General features: G+C 38.6%; 1 protein-coding gene across 1 annotated transcript in view; it reads right to left on the bottom strand.

Annotated features, from left to right (window-relative positions):
• thsd7ba (thrombospondin, type I, domain containing 7Ba) overlaps positions 1-22,283 on the bottom strand; it is a 178,357-nt gene that overhangs the window by 39,873 nt on the left and 116,201 nt on the right. Inside the window, exons 9-14 of the mRNA XM_034886070.1 lie at positions 20,666-20,860; positions 18,938-19,169; positions 13,955-14,070; positions 12,646-12,778; positions 12,192-12,295; positions 2,639-2,830 (exon numbers count right to left, since the gene is read on the bottom strand). Of these exons, the coding sequence (XP_034741961.1) occupies positions 2,639-2,830; positions 12,192-12,295; positions 12,646-12,778; positions 13,955-14,070; positions 18,938-19,169; positions 20,666-20,860 (972 nt within the window). The remainder of the gene's footprint in view (positions 1-2,638; positions 2,831-12,191; positions 12,296-12,645; positions 12,779-13,954; positions 14,071-18,937; positions 19,170-20,665; positions 20,861-22,283) is intronic.

Below are 22,283 nucleotides of genomic sequence, written 5' to 3'. Positions count from 1 at the left end.
GTGAAAAGAGGAGCTTCAGCAATGTGCAGTACAACAAATATATTGTGTTTCCTGAAAAGTAGACCACATTAACCTCTTCTGGTACAACCTCTAACTACAATTATGAACTTGAAAATAAGCATGATAAGAGCACTTTAAGAGATTTAGGGGGTCTATCCCAGCATGCATTCATCTACAAGCAAGGAAGCAACATGCACCTCTGACCAATCTGCTAACACACAGTACCTTGACAAGCCCAGTTCTTTATTAGCCAGCCCAAAAAAAAGAACAGTTATAATGTGAGCCTACTACGCAGTCTCAAAACTCATATTGGGCAAGACGCATTAGAGCTGCACAGATGGTGTTTATTCTTGTCATAATCCTGTCACCTATATATAACGTTCCCACACAATGAAACTGTATTATCAGTCACATATTGAAGGACACTTTTTCCAGGAACCAGAGCAAATTGTGAAAGGGTTGCTGTTCTAAACACATGGTTAACACTGTGAATGGAAACAAAACCACTTTGTTAGGTTTAGAAAAAGACGTGGTTTGGGTTAAAATAATTTGAATAAGTTTGTTACATACTTCTATACAAAACCTTTTACAAAAGGTTTAGGTTCACACATAAGTTAAGTCAAGGTACGTTATTACATTACACGAGTCAATGTTGACTTTTGGTTTTACATGGGACACTCACACTGTCATTAGAAATGTATTTGTTCTGCATCAAAGACAAACTTAATTCGGGACAAAATAACCGTCCCTCGAAACGCAATTGAGAATGCAGTTTGTGTGGGAATGTAATTTTTAGGAAACTGGGCTGGTGTTCTGGACAGGTCACCAGTCAATAGACAGATCTATGAGCATTATAGAGTAATCAAATCAAATGGAAACCCAAATTCTATGCAGAAAGGTGGCAGCAGCCCTGTGTTATCCAGAACTGCCTTGCTTTGAACTGTCCTAATTGGCATTAGGACAACATGGGTGGCTCAGCTGTTAGCACTGCAATTACAGTAGCACTGTCATGCCAATGGGCCAATTTGCATACAGTATTTTTAGAAATCGGTGGGAAAAACAGCAAAACACACAGAGAACATCCAAACTCTAGAAAAAGCCAAACAATCACTTCTGAGTGAGACATTTAATGTCTGAGGTGTAACATCAAAGATGTAAAGTACAAATCCAATGATTTGCATATTTGTGAAAAAGATTTTGGGGTAACAGAAGCTGATGAAAAGGTAAAACAATAACACAAGTGCTGGGGCATGGCTGTTCATTTTATATATTTCTTCTTTCAAGCCCTCAGTGACATGAGATGAGCGAGGCTGTTGATGTGACAAAACAAAAATGATACATACAAAACCGAGGAATATCTGTCATTATGTGCTTTGCAAACTAGAGAAACATTCTTTTTATTTTCTGTTCTCTCTCTCAACTTTCTGTGTAAAATCAACGGTTAATTGAGCGACAGCCTATCTATTTGTGTTTGTTGTATCCGACAAAGGGGCTGGAAAAATAAGATTGTCTTCATCCAGCTACTTTCCGATCGTGGATAATGTTATTTGTGGTTTCAGTTGTAACAATTGTCTGTATCCATGAGCAAAATAACATTGTGAAAGTAATAGTGTTGTGTACTTTGTCAAGCAAGAACATCTTGCCAATTTCCAACAATATTCCCAGCTGTTAGTAATAGAGCTTTTGCGTTTAAACCATTCACAGTATTTGGTAATGATCTCTGTATGAATGTATTTGTAGCATAGAAAATCCAAGAGACATGCACTGCAACTGTACAGCACTTTGTTAAACAGCCTTTTGGACCATCACAATGACTTTAGACAAGCAATATTGCTCAAGGAGGCTTTTCAACATAGCTGTATTATCTAAGCAGATGTCCTGGTACGTTGTCAAGTTCCTTAACCACCTACTAGAGCTTAAATCCTACAGTGGATTTGCTTTCCATCAATTTACCTGACAGAGACATTTCTGAAAGCGTTAAAGTTGGCATAAAAGAGTTACATTGTCCATTTCAACCCACTTAACATGAACACACACTCTTCCCAAATAAACCTACCACAAAACTTGAGCTGATTTCACGTGTTGGATTCTAGGAGCATTATAAAAGGAGACAGGGTATGTTTACTACAACCCCTCTGGCATCGGATCAAATATTCATGAAGACAAATAGTATCCAGCCTGGTCTGCAACCACAGCAAGTAATTCAGATTTTGCCATCTGCACTCTAAGGGATTACAAGCTGTGAGAGACCTAATTAAGACCAGACATAACAAAAAAGGGACAGTAGAAAGTTACAGTAACAGAACCAGAATGAGAAAAGAGGTTGGACTGGATTGCGGTATGTATGTCAAAGCCAAAGGGGCTTTTCAGCACATGAAGGAATATGCTGCCATGACAACAACCCTTAATATGAAGGAATGTAGTTACTCTTTGAGTGAGTGTGCAAGTTGTCTACTTTACGTTTCCAATTGTGGTCCACAAGGTTCTAGTACAGAATTGACACTGGCTGATGGAGAGCAAGATAAACAGCAACTAATGTGCAGTTTGGAAATTTTCTAACGTGAGCATGCTTGACCTACAAATCCCATCATTCCACTGGTAAAGATGAACTTTACATTCTGTGGAGAAAAGTCTTTACCTGTTAGCGAGCGCTTACGACTGCGGGAGCTGCCACATCCAGCGCATTCAGAGAACTTGGACCAAGAAGTAAGAGTGCAGTCATCCTTACAAGCCACCCGGCACTCTCTGATCTGAGGGGGCAAGGGGCCGGCCCATCGCAGGCACTCAGTCATGTTGGCCGACTCACCCATCTCCCCAACACAACTGACTCCTGCAAACAGGGGGAGGCAAAGATGTCATTCCTGTTATTCAATGCACATGTGACAAGATCTCATCCCAACAAGTTGACGTTTCAATTGTTGGTATTGTTTCAGCCACATTTTGATTGAGCAGCAACAGGAAGGTACAGGTCTATTCATTTATTAATAGTTAGTTGAATGGTCACACAAAGGAATGAAGCTACAGAATTGTCAGTCCGCAAGTCATAGCTGTAAAGAATATCTCTGTGCGGCTTTCATGATAAAATCTAATGAAACGCTAATTCAACCTTCAAGCACAATCATTTATCTGACTTTTTCTATCTTCTATGATTTATTTAATAAAAACAAGGGATTCATAATAGCAGATTAACATAAAAGCTAAATACATTTGACAGAATGATGTGTACACTATCTAATGAGACATATTTGATCAAAGTGCGATACAGACATCACAAAGAATAATAACTTAGAACACATAGCAAGGCCTGATGGGTTATTCAGGTTATTAAATACCTGATGTAGACCTCAATTAACTGAAAGCAGACGTTTAGTCCAATTCAGCTGGTTTTGATAATTCAGCAATAATTTTATATTTTTTACATCAAAACGAAAACTGTCCAAGAAGTAAGGCCACTCGTTATCTGAAAGGACAGAGCTATCTGTGGTTAAGCAAAAAACATATCAGGATCAATATGTGAGGTACATCAGAACCACTAAAGAATAAAGAAAACACTTGCCTTGAAAACATAAATTTTTTTCTTATTTTCATTTTTTTTTAACTAAAAAGCCTTAACTGTAAGCCTCCTTTCTTACAAAAACAAGTAATCGCCACAAGAAGGATCTAATCTGTAGCAAGATGCTCCATCGCTTTACATTTTGTTGAAATTAACCTGGTTAAATTTCCTTTCAGACATGGAAATTTAGATGGTTTGTGTTTGCAACTTGCATCTTGAGCCTCATGGTGCATTTATTAGACCAAGCAGCACAGTTTATCTTTTCCATCATGCGTTTGGTCCTGTGTGTGCGTGCGTGTGTGCAGCCCTGCATGCTTGTAACTGTCTGTCCGCAGCTAATCTTATATATTACTCAACCCAGATATAAAAAATATCAGCCCAAACTTTTTCGTACACATATATGACTGTATGCTCAAGGACGTTTCGTAGTTGAGGTAAATCATAATTTAAAAACACTATTTTATTAACTGCTTTGTTTTATACTTTTATCGACTTCTAACGACTCACTCCTCTTTCCAAGTCCTCTTAGCAAGTGATCAACAACTGCTTCAGTGCCAAAAGGCATTTCCAGCAATCAGCTAGGCTAAACACAAGCCTTGCCACAGGGTGGGAAAGGAATAACTTCCCTAAAACAGACAATTTAATCTGCTTGGTTCTTGGCATAAATGTTTGCAGGCATAATCATTCAGTGAATTAAAACAGTGAAACAGTTGCTCAGCCCAAGCTTAGAGGGAAGCAACATCAATGAGGAACCTTAAAAATACAGATAAACCTAATATGAGTTAATTACATGAATTAAATAAGAAGAAAAACAAAGAACAAATGAGTAGGTGTGTGAATGCTCCTGCAGAGTCTGCTGGCTGAGGAGAGGGTGGTGGAAGGGATTTGCATAGCTTTGTTAGGTGCAAAAAGACACAGTACATTACAATGTTCAAATACAAGGCTGTCTCATGGACACTCTGGGATTTAGAGAAGCAATCTTACCAGACCCCCCCAACACTTTATATCATTGGAGATTCACTAATATACAAACATGCCTTTAATCCATTTTATTGATTTCTATTTGACTTTTAAATTTTGCCCTCTGACAAAAACTGTTGGCTTTCTACACGTCTGCTGAAAATGTGTGGGATGGTCATTTGCATTCAGTACAGGCCTCTACAAAGGCATCACAAGGGAGAGGGGATGATAGCTATTATTAAAGTGTGTTTATGCAACATTCACAATAATAATGAAAAAAAACATTTACATTGCAATACAAGTGTTTAGGTTAAAGAATTATGTTTATTATGATGACCCTGCAAAAGGTGAATCTTATTTTTCCTTCAACAAACCTGTTTGATAAACTAACCATTATCATCGGCTACAGTATTAACCCAATTTGCCCCACAGTGGGAATAATTATATGTCCCTGTTGGCAATTAATTCTGCCCATTATCTGGAATAGTGTTCTATCTTACTGAACCTACTTACTCCAGTCCCAACCCCATTCTGTCATCCCCAGTATCTTTTATTGGAAATGCCCAGCATTGCAGATACAGTATACTGACATTCTGATTTTGAACTGGGAGCCATCCATTTTTAACATATTTATTTCAGCTTCTGGTTGCCAAAATCTCATTTGTATGGCCTTTCACATCATTTCCTCTCACAAATGTGAACAGTGTTTGTCACAGTACATCCCCCACTGACAGGGATCATATTTAATTATACAGTTCCTTATAAAAGGTGAACATGTTTGAAGAGAAGTAAAAAGGAAACACTTTCAAAAGGCTAGCACATCTCCAGATTTGTAATAATCTTTTCATTGGCAATGTTGTAGACATTTAAGGACATCCCAAAATCCCCAATTCCCCTTTCAATTCATAGCTTTTATCAATCCAAACCAGAACATGTTGCATTGTCTATCATTACTTTTAACGCAAGGTTTTTTTCACCCACTTTACAACCCGTCCCATCTAATAGAATCTGAATGGTTATTCAGTCATACTGCTTTTATAATGGTGGATTTCATGTGGATTGGATTCATCATTAAGTCACATTTTTCCTGCAGCAAAAGATCTTCTACATGACTCATTTTTTATTGAATAATTTCTCAAAGCAGTTCCAGTTCTACTCAGGGAGGGATATAACACATCCAGCTGGTTATGAGCCACAAGTTGGCTGAATTTAGTGTGAAATCCACTGGCTCATGCACTCCAAGTTATCAACTACAACTTTATCAGCGTTTTTAGGGTTGCGTTTTCTATTTTATTATTTGGCAAGCTTCATCTTCTCAAATCTTGTCTTATTTAGTAATGCCTTTTACCCATGAACTCCGGCTGCGGCTCCAGGATAGCATACAGCATGCGCCACAACCCTCACCTCACTTGGTCAGCCATTTGCATTCATCAACATGCAGTTTTTGCATCCAACATGGGGCAACACACACACTGAGATGGAAGTAAGCATTTACTCAAGCCAAGGGCATGTTGGCTCTATAAACCACAAACCCAGACACATGCTTGTGTCTGAAACCTGGCCCTGATTCTAACCGTTCAGTACATGCCTGAACCAGTGTGTCCAACAAACTGACTTGGCTGAAAATTCCTGGTTGCTATTTCAACTGCTCTGTGACTGCTATTTAAATGCTTCATCATCACTAGTGAAGTATCCAATGGAAAAACTAATATTTTAAAATTACTTATTCTTACTTTAAAATAAGGTTAAGTCCATGTTCACATACATGTATAAAGGGTTAAAACATGCAATAAGTTGGTATGGAAAAATTACATTTAGTCAAGGGTGTTATACATTCTATAACAGTTGCATCGAATGACCTGTTACAGCTTCCACCAAGATTAGTGACAACTATGTTAACTCATTTGGTCTGTTAGGGCATTTTAAAAGTTTATAGTACATTTAACTATCTTTTTTTTGAGTGCCAATAACGTAGGCAACTAACTAAAACAATCTTTTAGGGTTTAGTTTTTCCTCAATACTTTATTGGGACGTGATCTCATATAAAATTTGGAATGGGATTGATGGAAAGTTGATGCAAACACCAGATCGAGAGTGTTGTTAAAAATAACTAAGAACAAATGTGTAACTATCAGTGGAAATAGCCTGACATAAACGTCAGTAAACTACTTTTGGATGAAGCCTAAAGAGATAGCTATAGCTAAACTAAAATGGTCTTGCCCCAGAGTATTTGTCTAACATTTTAACTGTGCGGGAACACTACCGGTCGTTGCTTTCTTCAACTCAGTTTTAGAAGTCCCAAGGTCGAGGTATAAACGGTGGGGGGGATCAGGCTTTTGCAGTTGCTGCCCCAAGACTCTGGAACAAGTTACCCCCTGATATACAAACTGCTACAGATGTCGCTCTTTTTAGGTCCAAACTCAAAACATATCTGTTCAGTCTGGCTTTTAATACGTAGCAGTGGTGTGACAATTTCATTCTTTTGTTTCTTTGTAACCTTTTCTGATTTTACTGTTTTCTATGTTTACTCTTTCTATTGTATGTTGTGATTTTATTCATTTTGTTAAGCACTTTGGATACCTGCTGGTAGTTGTAAAGTGCTATATTAACAAATTTTGATTGATTGATTGATTGATTGATAGCTAAGTGTGCAGCTTATAAAACAGATGTGTCAAAAGCTAAACAAGGTTTATGTTAGAGTTCAGTGTGAAGATAACCATGGCAGAGTTTTAGATCTGTAAGGAGCATTAACATGGAGAAAGTATGTGTTGCTGAATGATATGAGAAGACTGACGATTGAAAGTGATTGCATTCTTTATGTGTATAATTCCCAACAGGAGGATCAAGGTGATTATAAATGTCAAGTCAGACGATTTCGCCAATGCCAACTTCAATGACAACTGTGATTAGGGTTAAGTGTGGAGGGTCACATTTCTTTGAATTTTGTTTTGATTTAGTGTTTTCTTATTACTCAAATGGGGGAAATGGAATTATAATTCTTTTATGTTACTCTGTAATTCCATATTATTGATGTTTTAATTTTAATATGTTATTTTGCCACATATACTGGTTGGTGTTTTCTTTTCTTCCATAGCATATGAGGGGATGTGCAGAGGTGGATATGGACAATATGACTGAACCCTAAACAAGGAAGGTTTGGAAATGTTCAGATTACAGTGACGCCACACTGAAAGTCAACACTGCTGAGGAGCTGCAGTGGAACACATGTGAATGACTTCTCTGATACATATAAATATATACATGTCAGCAGTAGTGATGGTTCAGTTTCCCCAAGAATGGGTGACTGTGAGCTGGGCAAAGACCACCGCCAGCTGCCAGTCATTTTGGCAGAGATTACGGTTAAGTTGGCCAGCCCAAAGTGGTGTGCCCAGCAAAACCAAATGTGGAAATTACATGAATTACAGTGCTTATCCCTCCGTAGCTTTTCGGACGCATGGTTCATGAGAACGCTGGTACGGTTTTATGCATTTACATCCACCACACCATGTGGATGCAAATGCAAATGTAGGAAATGGTATTCAGAAGATGCAACATAAATACAAACTGAATCAATGAAAATGTGAACAGGTAACAAATGTAACTGAGCGGTGACGTGTGCTGAAAACGTTACAACCATTGGAGGAAGAGTTCGGAGTTACACTGAGATGTTTAACCCTATAAATGTACAAAGGCAGGAGCAGAAAAGAGAGGGTCTCGAGGAAACTGAATTTCTAGTAACTTCTGAAAACAATAGTCAAAGCAAATGTCTTAGCAGTCAGACAGACAAGATTTCCATTTGTTCCTAAAAGACAGACAGATAATTCCACAACAATTGTACTATAGGACAACATTGTTATCATGTTCAGCATGTAACACCAGGATAGGACAAGGATCATGAGGCGTCATTGCCGAACACAGCTGCCATTGGGTGAGAGGGGGGATAAATACACGCTAAAAGTTCTTGTACATAAGATTTTCATGTAGTTAATTATCTAGAAAGTACCTATTACCAAAAACTGAATTAAAATGATGGTGATTAAGCATATGACCAACGGATGAAAGCACTTGTATTTTCTGCCCTGTCAAGTAATTCAATCTAAGTGTCTGTGGCGACTTTCTCGCCCCTCAAATTTAAATGGATTGCACGGTTAGTGACACTATTTAAGTCAGTCAGCAGTGGTTGGTCTCCCCTGTCCGCCCCACGGTCTGTCCACGGGAAGCTTGTCACTGCCTACTATGTTGCACACTCTGAAATTGAGAACTTCAGTCTTTGGGAAAGATGCAAAGAAACTGCACGTTAATCGGGCGCCTATACATCATTACGGCTGACTCACAAAGCTTTGCGTTCTGGCCGCTCTTCCTCTGCCCCCACTTTATCAGCTAAGGTTATATCACATTCTGCCTCAGTGGCTAATAGGGTCTTTGTGTCACATTGGTAAGATTGAATGCTGATGAGTGGCTAAAATGGGCAACAGTGCTAATGCAGTCGAGACGGCCTCACTGTAGAAACCATCGTGCCTCTATTGACCATGTTAGCATGATTGGACGCAGTAGCTAGCCGCTGCCTCCCCAGCTCTATCATCTCTGTGGCTGCGCAAATCCCCACATGGCCCGTATCTTCATGGATGTATTAGCTCTTAGCTCATAAGCTCATCTTGGACTAAACTGTTATCAGTGTGGACTGGAGCATGTGAAGGCATCACGCAGGTTATAGCTGCCAATCTTCCAAAGTCACACTGTCGACACCAGCCTGCAATAACATCTTAGCTCCAAAGCTGCCGCTAGAAACAACCTAACCCAAATCTTACTGACAACATCTTGAATAAATTAATTATAAGTGATGTATTAATATTTTATTATAAAATAATGGTTCATTTGTGAAAATACAGTAAAAATGTCTCATATACGGCTTTAAAATATTAAACATAACATGTTTAAGTTTATAAACTTATACATTAGTCACCACAAGATGCTACTGAAGAAAACTGCAGAGGAGAAGGTGACCTATATATTGCACTGGAACAGAATGAATGTGTGACATTATAATGCTGCACAACCAGCTTGTTCATATTCAAAGATGTTTGAAGTAGATACCATCTCACACACCCTTCCGAGAGGATGTGAATACTGTACATTAACTGTAATGAATATGAAATGCTTGAAAAATAACACAGAGTTGAATATTGTGTGCGATATGGAAATTTATGTAAAGGAAATCTAAATTTCAACAGCAAAACTAAATAGCAAGAGGTGTTACAAAAGGGAAAAAAAGAAAACAAAGCATAATATGTAACTGGACTTAAATGTTGAAAACGTCATTACGTGAACATTGCACACGTTATGAACATAATAAAATGAAATAAAGTCACATCTTTATATCTTCATCAGTATTAATATTATCTAAAGCAGATTGTGTTATACTGGGTATGGTTGTAGTACCTGGGTGTGGGTCCATTTTAGTATATAAATTGCTCTCTCAGGGCAATCTTTAAAAGGTCTCTGAATAACATAATTGAGAACTCCTGGTATAACTTGTTGTCATTCAATATTTGATATGCCCTCATCCAATGGCCCCATGCCCCTAATATGGTCATATTATATAATTATTATGTCTAATTATGCCCCAATGTGACATTTATATGGCATTTTCCCATGAATTGGTTCACCCACCCACTGAGGAAAAGTAAATCCTGGATAAATTCTTTGTTGCTTTAAATTTATATTTAAATTCACTATTTCTACAGACTGCAAATTCCAGACTCATACTAAAGTTTCAAATGTCACAGGTATTTAACTTAGTAATTTTCTAATCATATTCAAATAGAAAGCTCTAAAGGTTATTGAAGTGTGCTTGCTCTTAACCTTGGAACAGTACAGACTCTTTTTTTCCATCCTTACCAAAAAGTAATAGACGTTCACTTAAGAAAAGTCATAATTATACCGCAACATGAACAACAGTGAGTGCAAAATGCTAAAAAGTTCTCAAGATAACACATTATGCCTCTGAAAACTTTACTTGAATCAAATCACAAAATTAGAGGGAACAGCCAGTTTGGGATTTATTGGGACATTTGCTCTCCCCTAAATGAGTCAAGAATGAATCCAATTAACACTCTGGCTCTTTAACGATTTGGGCCAGTGGCAGTTGTGTCCATTCAGAGAAACAGTTCTTCATGAAGGACAGCACAGCGCAAAAAGCACACAACACATTCACACACTTACAGAGCACAATCAATGAGGGTGGTAATCACAGGGATACAGTACTCACGATATGCTGCAAACAGTAAGGATTATATCAAGATAAAAGCAATTCTACAGACAAACAACACATCACAACAACTTGTAAAAATATATATACGTATATATTTATAAAATAGGACTCATGTCTTGTACAGCAATGTGGAGTGACATCAGTTTTACTCAAAGTAAACAGTTCAAATGTCAGAAAGAATGTACCTCTCAATTAATTATTAAATGTGTTTTACATGAAATTCAAAATAGCAAATTACTTAGTAAAAATACTTACTAGTACTTACATACTAAAATAGCTGACTATATTTAAACATTAGCCAGTATATCAATAACATTTTCGGATACCTTAGTAAGGACAAGTGCTGATTTATCACGAACAAGTTACAAAATCACAAATTGCAATAGCTGTAACAGTATATCAATATCATATCCTATGTTTATGCATATTGCAAATCCATTTAATGTATTTGTGTTGTATACAAAGCATTGACTGATGCCACGCCACAGCTTTCATAGCTTAAGCAAGTTTTGTGACCGGGACTGTGGACTGTTGACCAGCAATCCACATTCACCTAGAAATTGTACAAAAATATCGGACAAATAAATGCACAAAAAGTGTTGATTCACAAATGCACCCCCAGTGCCCCATACTCTATGTGCCGACATTTTGCTAGAAAAACTCATGGCACTAAAAGATTTTGCAGTAGGTGATTTTATAAAAATGTGTCTCAATATTTGTGTCCTTTTGGGGGAACCAAGGTTCACTTAAGTCACACAAGTGGCAACATTTATTTCTGTTAATTAGGAATCCTTTCTGTTTATAGCTTTGTTCTTTTATCTTGTCACATTATTAATGCACTGTGTTCTCTGAGAGTCTGAGAGTTCATTGTTTATTTGTGGACTACAAATTGCGGAACTCTCTCAAATTCAGACTTTATGACACCAGAATATCAAGCCACAAAGTACTTATTCATCCATTTTTAAACGCCTATATTGGAAGGGCACTGTTATATGAGCCAAACAGGTTTGTAAATTTGTGTGAGTGAGTCCTACCCCACGTCTGCATGAGTTGTGTGTGTGTGTGTGTGTGTGTGTGTGTGTGTGTGTGTGTGTGTGTGTGTGTGTGTGTGTTGTACTGGTTGTAACCTGCTGCTAAGATGTGCTTGTGGCCATCTGACTTACTGCATTCATTAATAAGAAACCAATACTGTGATGAGATCATCAAGACAACAGATGTAATGGTTCATCTCGTTACACTCGCTGGATAAATTGCCTCAGTATTTTATGTTTCCATCACTTGCTTGTTAAAGGAGCCGTTCTGAAAGGGCTATTAGATCTCATTAAATAAGGATAGTTAATAGATGGAGGATCAAAGCTCAAAATGGCGATAACGCAGCATAGGTCAGCAAAGAAAGAACACACTTGCCTCTCGTTTCTAAACCATTTCCACATGCCTCTCCTGGTCCCGATAATCCACGTCGTACAGAATCTGGAACCAAGCTACAGCTGTGCCACTTGTGTGTCCTCCAACTACATGGAAATACAAAGACAGACTTTAGGATGGCAGTGTGTTATTGGAACAGTCCAATTTTGTTCTATGGTTGGTATAACTGGTGATCTGGACAACATGCAGCCAACATGCAACCTCTATAAAGGCAGGGGAAACTACAAGTTGTCATCACTGTTGCAATCAAAGCAAAATTGCTAGTTGGTATTTGATTGCACTGCTGGAAACACAAAGTGATGTGGAGCACATGCAGACCTCTCAAGTATTTCACTAATAATGCACTCACATTCTTCTCACCCTGTGCTAATACATGGCAGACACCCTTATCCTTGGATAGAAAAGGAAAATGACTGGTTATAAATTGTGTTTTTACCTATACACTGGACATACAGGACGTGATTCACAGTCTCTCTCTTCATACAGTGTGTCAGGGCACTCTTGACCTCCATTGGCTGACCTCTGAATGATGGTTCTGTATCGAGACTGCGTGGCGGCAGTCACATTTTCTGTTGAACATGAAATACAATCTTCACAAAAAGGCTGCGTTCAGTGGCAGATTAGTTGCACTGTTGTATTCAAGTGAATGTTTTACAGGAGGAAGACCAAATAAAATAATTCCAAGACAAATGGTTGACACATAATGTCTGAGACACCAAAGAAATGGCGACACAAAATCGCCAGTGGAATCTAATTGACCCGCTCCTGATTAGCTTGCCCTTGTGGCTATGATGTCCGCCATTTCAATGCAGTCTGTTTTCGGACACACCACACTGTAATGGCTTCATTTGGCTCACGCTCCAAGGCTCATTACACAACACTAATTACTAAACATCGAAAATAGTGCAATTAAGAAAGTGATTGCATCATCAGCGGACCCAATGGACTACAACATATTTACAGAGACGAGATGCCTGCCCATTCTTTTAAAAACAATTACACACTTTTTAGATTTCCAAGATACTTACAGTACACATATTGAAACCCATTAAAATTAAATTTTCCTCTCGATGTGTCAGCTTAATGTAATGAACAGTTTACACTGTCATTTACACTTAAGTGTAATCATTGAATACACTAGAGATACAGCATCAAGGGAGAGCACATTTGTATGGCAACATTTCCAGTTTTAAACCTGTTTGGTGGCATTGTACTAACATTAACATATGTGCCTCATACCGTTGCGCTGGCAATTATTTATATTGTTTTATCTTTAACACATAGGAAAAGAGGTGTTTCCAAAATGCAAGTTGACATATTGAAATGGCTCTCTTTTGTTTGACCAACAGACCAAAACCCAAAGATTTTTTTAGTTCCCTACAGGAGAAAAACAATGCATTTTATAATTTATTAAAATTGTTGACCATTGATTTTTTGTCAATTGACTTATAAATTTACTAACAAATCATTTTACCTTTAATATTAAGTTCAATACCGGTATAGTTAAAGGGGAAATCACACCTAAACTAAAGTTGCAATAAATCAATTAAATATATTTTACGATTAGGGTTTTGAACCCCTCTTTACGACTATAGATTTCTAACCCACCTTAACAAAAATGTTGCTATTTTACATCAACTCCTGCCATTAGTTAGCAATGGTTACAGGAGGTTTTTATAAAATGTTGTGAAGTTTTTAGACAGGCATTACAAATTGGGTTAATTCAAATTAATGAGAAGAGCTACCTGGCATACAGGTTGATGGACAGGCTGTCCATTCACTGAAGGGTGTCACAATGCAGTCTTTTTCGCAGGGAAGCAAACAGGGTCGGACCGATTCCGGACGAGCAGAATCTGAACACCTAAACATACAGAAAAACAGTGGTCTTAAATTCTCTTTGTCCCCAAGGCGATGAATGATAAACGTTCTTAGTCTTGCTGTTAACAGGACAGGGCAGTGAAACAACTGCCCTGTCCTTGACATCACACATCGCCCAACAGAAAACATGATTGATTGCATGTCCCCCACTGCCTGCTTTCTCAGGAAAAAGGTGGAAAAATACAAAAAAAGACTACAGTTTCATCACACATTTAGTTGTTTTCGACAGTTTACAATTTACCTGCTATTCAAGAGCACATTGTGTCCGTATTTAAGGGTTAAAGCTGCACAAATAAAATGTGTTATATTAACATGAGCAATGTGTGGCTGGGTTGGTTCAGTGGATGGAGCAGGCGCACATAAACATTGAGGTTTATGCCTCGATGCAGAGGTCCAAGGTTCGAATCTGACCTGTGATTATTTCCTGTATGTCTTCCCCTTCTCTCTCCTCTTTCCCACCTAGCTTTCCTATCAAATAATGGCCAAAAAGCCCCCAAAAAAATCTTTAAAAAGAGTAAAGTGAAAGGGGTGGCCTATTTTCAAAAACAAAGAGAGAATTATCACCCAGCTCTGCAGTTCCTCTCAGCGCTTAATTTTGGATTCCCATCCCGCAACTGAGTTCTCATCCACCTCATCAGCCATAATAGTAATCTGTTTTCAGCTAAAAATCTCTGACAAACTTACTGTACAGTACGAGTCAATCACCAATAGAAGACAAACGTGACATGTGGATGGTGAAAAAAGGGGTGAATGTAAAAGATAAAGAGACTGGTATTTTCATGAGTTGGTGGAGACCAAAACAGAACAAAATAAAAACACAATTATGCTAAAGTTGCTCCATGTAATTCTATCAGGATAAACACCATGAGATGTATCATCCTGTTTTTAAGGAGAGCAAACACGTATCTTGCTGATAATGTATTTCTCAATTGTCTATCGGTATCCCAGTCAGCATGTATAATAATATTTAGATGAAAATTGTCCCATGATTCATCCCTTTTCCTGAAAGGAGATTTGAATTCAGAGGTTATCCAAGGTAAATGTCTGTACTTAACTTTGATTTGCAGGGGACATGTTAACCGGCAGCCGTATTGAATTTGGAGTAGCAAACATACCAAGCGTTTTGAACGTCAGGTATTAATTGGAATCTATACCCATCTAATATGTCTGCTAGATCCATTTTTTATTTTGTTCCACTGCCCTCAGGTTTCCAACAAAATGACTAATCAATAGAAAATTTAAGATTGACTTAAATGCTTTACGAATAAATAAAAATAGTCAATAAATAAATAAATACAGTACTTGTGTTTGTGGAATGCTATGTTATGCATTGAATAGATTACACCAACAAAATGTGCTACCAGGACTGTGTTGCTAAAAGTAGGGGAAACGAGGTGAGTGCATTTATCTCCCCATATACATGAGCAGCCACAGAAGTCTCTCTTGCCACCAAGGAGACAGATAGTTCTAGGAGAAAAAAATCAATCAAAGTCCACAGCAGGGCTGCTAATTAAATCTGAGAAAAGTGAGGATATGCAAACTGTTTACCAATGAATCATTCCTGCCATGTCAAGGACACCATTACCAGGCTTTAAAGAGCATTTTAAAGACTTTTACCAATTTCTTTGTCTTTAGATGGAAAATAATTACTTTTCTCTGTAATATGCTGCTATATATCTTGTGGACCATATCAGTAATGTAGCTTTTGAATGGGTTGTATTTTGAATGTTTGCATGCAATCTTGAAGTGGTGCAGGATTAATGCAAACTATGTTAAATTAAATAAGTCATGAGCTTTGATGTCTTCATCAACACAGAGCCAAAGCCCCATCCCCAACACACAGACACACATAGAGAGACATCCCAAACTAATTTCACAGTGAAACAGTATCCAGGACTCACCAGAGACCCAGCATGGTGTCACGTCCTACTGACTGCAGAAAGCCAGCATGCATAGGAATGACATCAAAGTATATGCCAAAGCATAAGAAGGAAAGATACATAAAACCCAATCCTTCCAGCTTTATCCCTCCTTTTCTCTCTCCCTTTCTGCAGTGATACATGCCAGAGGGCATGGCAACACGATGGAGCAGCTGGGGGAATCTTGTGTAGTACGCCCAGAATGAGGGATTCAGACTTAGCCCCTGGTGTTCAACTGTAAAATGCTTGGAAACATTAAATGTCTCTTACACATTCTTCATTATTATCATTGCAATCAAGTACCCAATCGACATTTTCATGTAATACCAATTTAGTTAAATTCTAATTATTTCATTATCAATTTTAGTATGTAATATGGAGTGTTTATTTGGGTGTGTTGTTACACCCCAGCACAAACTGGTTTGCTTTGTCTCTAGTGTAACAATATAGTTTATAGTTAATAACGTGTATCCTAAATTAAAAGGAATTAAATAAATAAATTATGAATTAATTATTGATTCAAAACTAAATATCAAATATTTATTTTTGTGCTTTGTGCTGTAATCATTTAGAGTTATCATTAGAGTGTAGTACGCAATTCGTTCATCCATGTATAATAACAAATGTTATAGGTTACTCTTATCAACACTGCTTTAGTTGTGGTAAAGGGGTTCAGAAGTTAAACTCAAAATCAATCTGATGTGATGTTGAGCTATTGTTCACCATGGAGATTATTGCCTAGCATGAAATGCTTAGATGTTTGCTGGCTGGAGTGATGGTTCTCAAGCAGCACAACATCAAATATATTAGGGGAGCATCTACTCCTTCAGATTGGAATGGTTTAGAATATATTAGGGACATTCCTATTTTCTAAATACATTTCTACAGTGGAAGCAATGAAAATGGAGTCTGAACCATCCCATTTAGCAATATGCTGTCCCTTTTTTAGTCTGGGGAACATGCTACCACACAGTGTATTTGTTTCCTGAATATTAATATCTTATGAGGCTTGGGATGATATATGCGTCCATACAGAACAGCTTCCATTTGGCACGTCCACAGGTGTCTGGCTATCTTTGTGGGGACCAGTCATTGACATAATGCATTCCCCAGCCCCTTGCCCTAACCTTAACCATCAAACCTAAATGCCTAACCTTATCCCTTACCCTTACCCTAACCATAACCTAACTCTACCCCTACTCCTAAAACCAAGTCTTATTCCTCAAAAAGCCCTTTAACGTTATGGGGACCAGCATTTTGTGCCCACAAAGCTGTCAGGTCCCCATAAGTATACTGTATTCACAGTTTTTGGTCCCCACAAACGTAGCTAAACATGGCCCATACACAGAAACACACACACACGTACACACACACACACACACACTGTGAAAACCGTCTTACAAATTACACATCATGGAAAGACAGCAGAAATGACTAACTGACTAGCCAGCCACACACACACACACACACACACACACACACACACACACACACACACACACACACACACACACACACACACACACACACACACACACACACACACACACAAATCCATACATACTGTGTATAAACCCTGATTATGTCTTACAAATTACACATCATGGAAAGACAGCAGAAATGACTTACTGACTAGCTACCTGAATAGCAATATGCAGGGTATGGGCTATGTGCTAGGTGATGTTCCATTAAATGAACACTGCAGTTCTATCTGAATAGCAAATAAGTGATTGACTTCACCGCATACTGTACAGGCGAGAGCTGTTGGTGGAGCAGAAATGACAGCTTTCATAAAGCGTCTGTGGTTGGAGATAGGACGTTCATATGAAGAAAGCCTCTCCATAATCCACTTTATGGCCCTGTCAATAATATATTGAGCTAAAGGAGGCCAAACTTTGTGAATTATTTATAAATCTGTCTTCCTAGTGTGGGCTTTAACATCATTACATTGACAGCACAAAAGCCCTTAGCAGTGTTTGATATTGTATTGCTGAAAGAGGAGTAGATAATGGTGGAGCATACGCAAAATGAAATCTCAGGTTTAGGAAAAAACAAATCCTGAACACAGGCAGAATTTACAAAAGAAGAGCTCAATGTACAAAGCTCTAGGGATATCATTTCACAGTGCGTCAAGTCCTCTGGGTCATTTGATAGTAAGTAAAAGCATACACAATTTATCTTCAACTAAAACACTTCTGCGATCTTTAATCTTAGGCGATTTTTCTGTAAGAGAAACTTGCTCACCTCTCAAGTCCGTACCCAGATTTTATAAAGCTCACTTATAATTTACCATTTGTTTCTCTTGGGACCCTTTTTCTAATATCTACAACTACGCAAAGTAGCAGTGTCAGATAGGGACGGAAGAAAAGAAATTTGTTCCAAAGTGCCATTCGTAGACTGGCATAATGACTCAAGAATAGACATTTTAGGTGAGGCATATTGTTCCCGTTATTAACTATAATCAGAAAAGGTAAAACACAGATTGTCAGTAGGCTTAAACAACATATTCACTTATTTTCTTCATGACAAAATATTTTACATAAGTGAAAAAATCCTGATAGACCAATGGATATTTTAAAAAACAGGCTCAATGTACAGTATACGGGATCTGGTTTTTAAGTGAAAAGACATCACATAGCAGGAAAGAAAGTGTTAGTTATGCAACCAACGTGTGAGCACATGTGGCTCAACACCATCTAATGAAGAACAGGAGAAAGAAAGGAGGCAACTTATTGATACACCTTCCAAGATACTTTGCAAAACATACTTGCAACTACATGCCCGGCACATTAAACTGTAAAGAAAAATCTCACTCATAAAACAGAAAATTATTTTATTTTATATTATATTATAAAATTGAATTAGATAATTAATTGCCAAACTGGTATGTGCACAGCTGATGCTGATGACGTCCCCGGTCAGAGAACGTACCTTTTACTTATGACAGGTCCAACATTCATCTTCATGCAGCTGACTTTGCGGATCTGAACACCCATGGCACAGGTAGGAGTCCCATTCAAGGAGCTGCTTCCATTGAGCTCCATGAAGGCATCCTCAATACAGGTACCCCAGGCTGAGGCCTCCCAGTAGAATACCATGCAAGGGTGGTCATTGCAGACTCTCCACTCCTCCAAGGCTGGAGCCCCCGGACACTCCTTCCCTTCTGGCCACCAACAGACAGGAAAGAGCCGCAGAGTCAAAGAAACGAAGACTGCTGTCTGACTCACTAGTGCTAATCGAACAAAGTATCATTATTATGCACAGTGCCTGTGATTTACACAGAATCTAAAATACATTTTAGCTAAATTAGCAAGCTGTAGTTAGCTACCGGTAGTCAAATGCTAATATTGTCATTGACCACTGGCTGCCTGACGGGAAAACAAATGTTGGCCCAGGTTAGCTGAGCAGACACTTTACAAGTTACAGCTTGTAGAAGGAGGAATTTCTAATGAAAAGTCACAGTAAGGTCACTTTTGACAGAATTTACGGGCAAATATAAACACTGCCCACATCCACACTGAAACAATCTTTCCAGTTCCTGCTCCCTGTATCTTGGCTATCATACATCAAGTCATTATTTGGACACATCCTGTACAGTTCTATATACAGCCTCGATGACACTCTGAAAACCAGACATCTGTTGAATGTCCATGTATTCACCAAGATGGAGTGTATGGTTGTGCAGGAGGCTACCACATCAAAACATATATAATATCACAGTGCAAAATTGATATTACTTTTTTAAGTGACTTTCTGCTGTATTTATAAACAGGTGACATCGCAAGTTCAATATAATTATGCTGAGGCACAGTCACATGGAGTGCATATAAGTAGGAAATATGTGAAAAATATAACTGAGCATGTTATCTTTTTAAAACAAGTATTGTAGTGTGCTGTCTTTTTAAATTTCATGCAATAAAAGCCTGATTGTATTTGGCCCGTCCTGCGCGCGCGCGCGCGCACACACACACACACACACACACACACACACACAGACACAGACACAGACACAGACAGACACACACACACACACACATCTCTGCCAGTGAGCAGATAGCCAGGAACATGATAATAGACAACACAGTATGGAACCTGTGTGAGATGTTTTCATCAGCTGTTGCAGATATGCGTTTGGTTACAGGGATTAACGTGTAGTAACCGGCTGCCAAGACTCTGCTGTCTGACTTGAAAACACACTTGGAGTACACAGATAAAATACTTGCCAGAGAAAGAGCCCTTGCTAATGGATGGTCAATGGAAATTTCAAATGTTTTTGGGAAGAGAAATGTCTAAATAAGACTCCTTTTGCTTCATCAACTTTAATTTTTCTGTGTTTGCTTAACTGAATTTTGAGTTGATCTATGGGTTTCTCAGTTTTGATTCCCAGTGACAATATTAATATCATATATCATGCAAATTATTTACTGCAGTAGTGTTTCTAAAACATGTAATTACAACGAGTACTCAACCGATTCAGCACTGCAATCCTGCCAAAATCTCCCAATCTAAGGCAAATAAAATGTCCCAGTAGTAACACTTTGTTGAGGACTGGCAAGTTCATCATCAAAACACCCTGACAATAAACACAGCAAATAAATCTGATTCATAAACACAACGTGGCCAAAATAATTAAAGAAGTCTGAGGGGACGCTGCAATACCTTTCCCTGGGATGGCCAACACAGTGCGTGTGCGGCTCTGTTGACCCTCAGCAGTCTTGGTGGTACAGCTGTGTGAGCAGGGTGACCAGGGAGACCAGGAGCCAACCACACAGTCTGAAGGACAGGCCACCTCGCAGGCCACTTCCGTGAGGGGAGGGTCGTCTACACAGTGGGCAATCGGCACAGGGTAAGACCCTGAGGAAGGCAGGTCAAGAGAAGAATATGGAAATAGCAACATTAACATCAAGAGTTCAATATAAATCATGATGAAACTGATTACACTTTTACACTTCATGTGTCTTAACCTGACCAGAAGCAATCAGATAGGGCTTCAAATCCTAATCCAGGTAAAGTAAGCATGAAATTACATGTTTATGTGAGAACCACAGAGAACTTTACAATTATAACAGACATTACTATGCCTCTTGGTTGACCTAATTCAAACTTACAAGGCACACATACATGTGAATGTATCTAAAACAGATTGATTGTGATTAAAATACACAAAACACCTTGAGGGGTAAGCAGTTCTCATTCTTATCCCATTTAAAGAAAGTGTAAATGAAGATCACATACATCCCGTTTGATATGCTATGCTTGTCTAGTGTTTCAGTTCTTTACCATTTTCTGTCAGGGATGAGAGGGATGTGTGGTTCTGATGAGGTGTGATGTTATGACATGGAAATAGATCATGATGGAATCTTATGTTGACACTGTTGACGCCATGATGAGCCACTGTCAATGTGTGATGAAGTGGGTTTGCTCACCACTTGTCCCATACAGGTCAGTAGTAAAGCAAACACACAGTCATGTTAGCTTCAGTTCCATTTTATTAAGGTGCAAGTTTAAACATGGCTTAAAGTTTTCCCTGTATTGATACTTACAATTGTTTGTTCCTTTGTTCAGTTCCACCATGCAGGACAATTGTTTGGGGAGGGGCCGGCCTCAGTATTTCCTGTTTTATAGGAATAGGGTGGTCATGGATGACATCACCGGGCCAAACCAAGTAGAGGGTTTTCTTTTGTTTGGGAGCCTTTATTTTGGTTGTATTTGGTTATTTTATAAAAAACATATGAGTAATCCTGACCTGTTTTGTAGTCAGCAGGATAGGAGGGAACTGGTAACCAAGTTCCATGGGTTAAGAGATGGCTAGGTATTAATGTTATGGAGTAGATCAACCTGCTTTAGGATGGGATGGACTGAAGCAGTGGGGTGGGAATTGAAAAGCTTATATAAATGGTTGGATTTGTGCTCCTGGGGAAAAAACAGGGAGGTGAGGCTGTGCTGGTAGGAACATGTTCCTGTTATTGCTACTATTAGTTTAATGTGCAATTGTCTTTAAGTTTGATTGGTTAATTAGTTCGGAGAAGACATGGAGAAGGACTTTCGGTCGGCACCAAGGTGCTTCTGGAAAACCGTTTGCCACCTCAGGAGGGGGAAGCGGGGACTCATCCAAGCTGTATACAGTAAGGATGGGACGTTGTTGACCTCAACTGGGGAGTTTATAGAGCGGTGGAAGGAGCACTTTGAGGAACTCCTTAATCCAGCTGACGCGCCCGCTGTGGTGGAGGCAGAGCTGGAGGATGATGGGGGATTGTCGTCAATTACCCTGGTGGAG

The sequence above is a fragment of the Etheostoma cragini genome, chromosome 11 (genome assembly GCF_013103735.1).
Source record: "Etheostoma cragini isolate CJK2018 chromosome 11, CSU_Ecrag_1.0, whole genome shotgun sequence".
Classification (NCBI taxonomy): domain Eukaryota; kingdom Metazoa; phylum Chordata; class Actinopteri; order Perciformes; family Percidae; genus Etheostoma; species Etheostoma cragini.
This window is presented reverse-complemented; position numbering and strand designations above follow the sequence as displayed.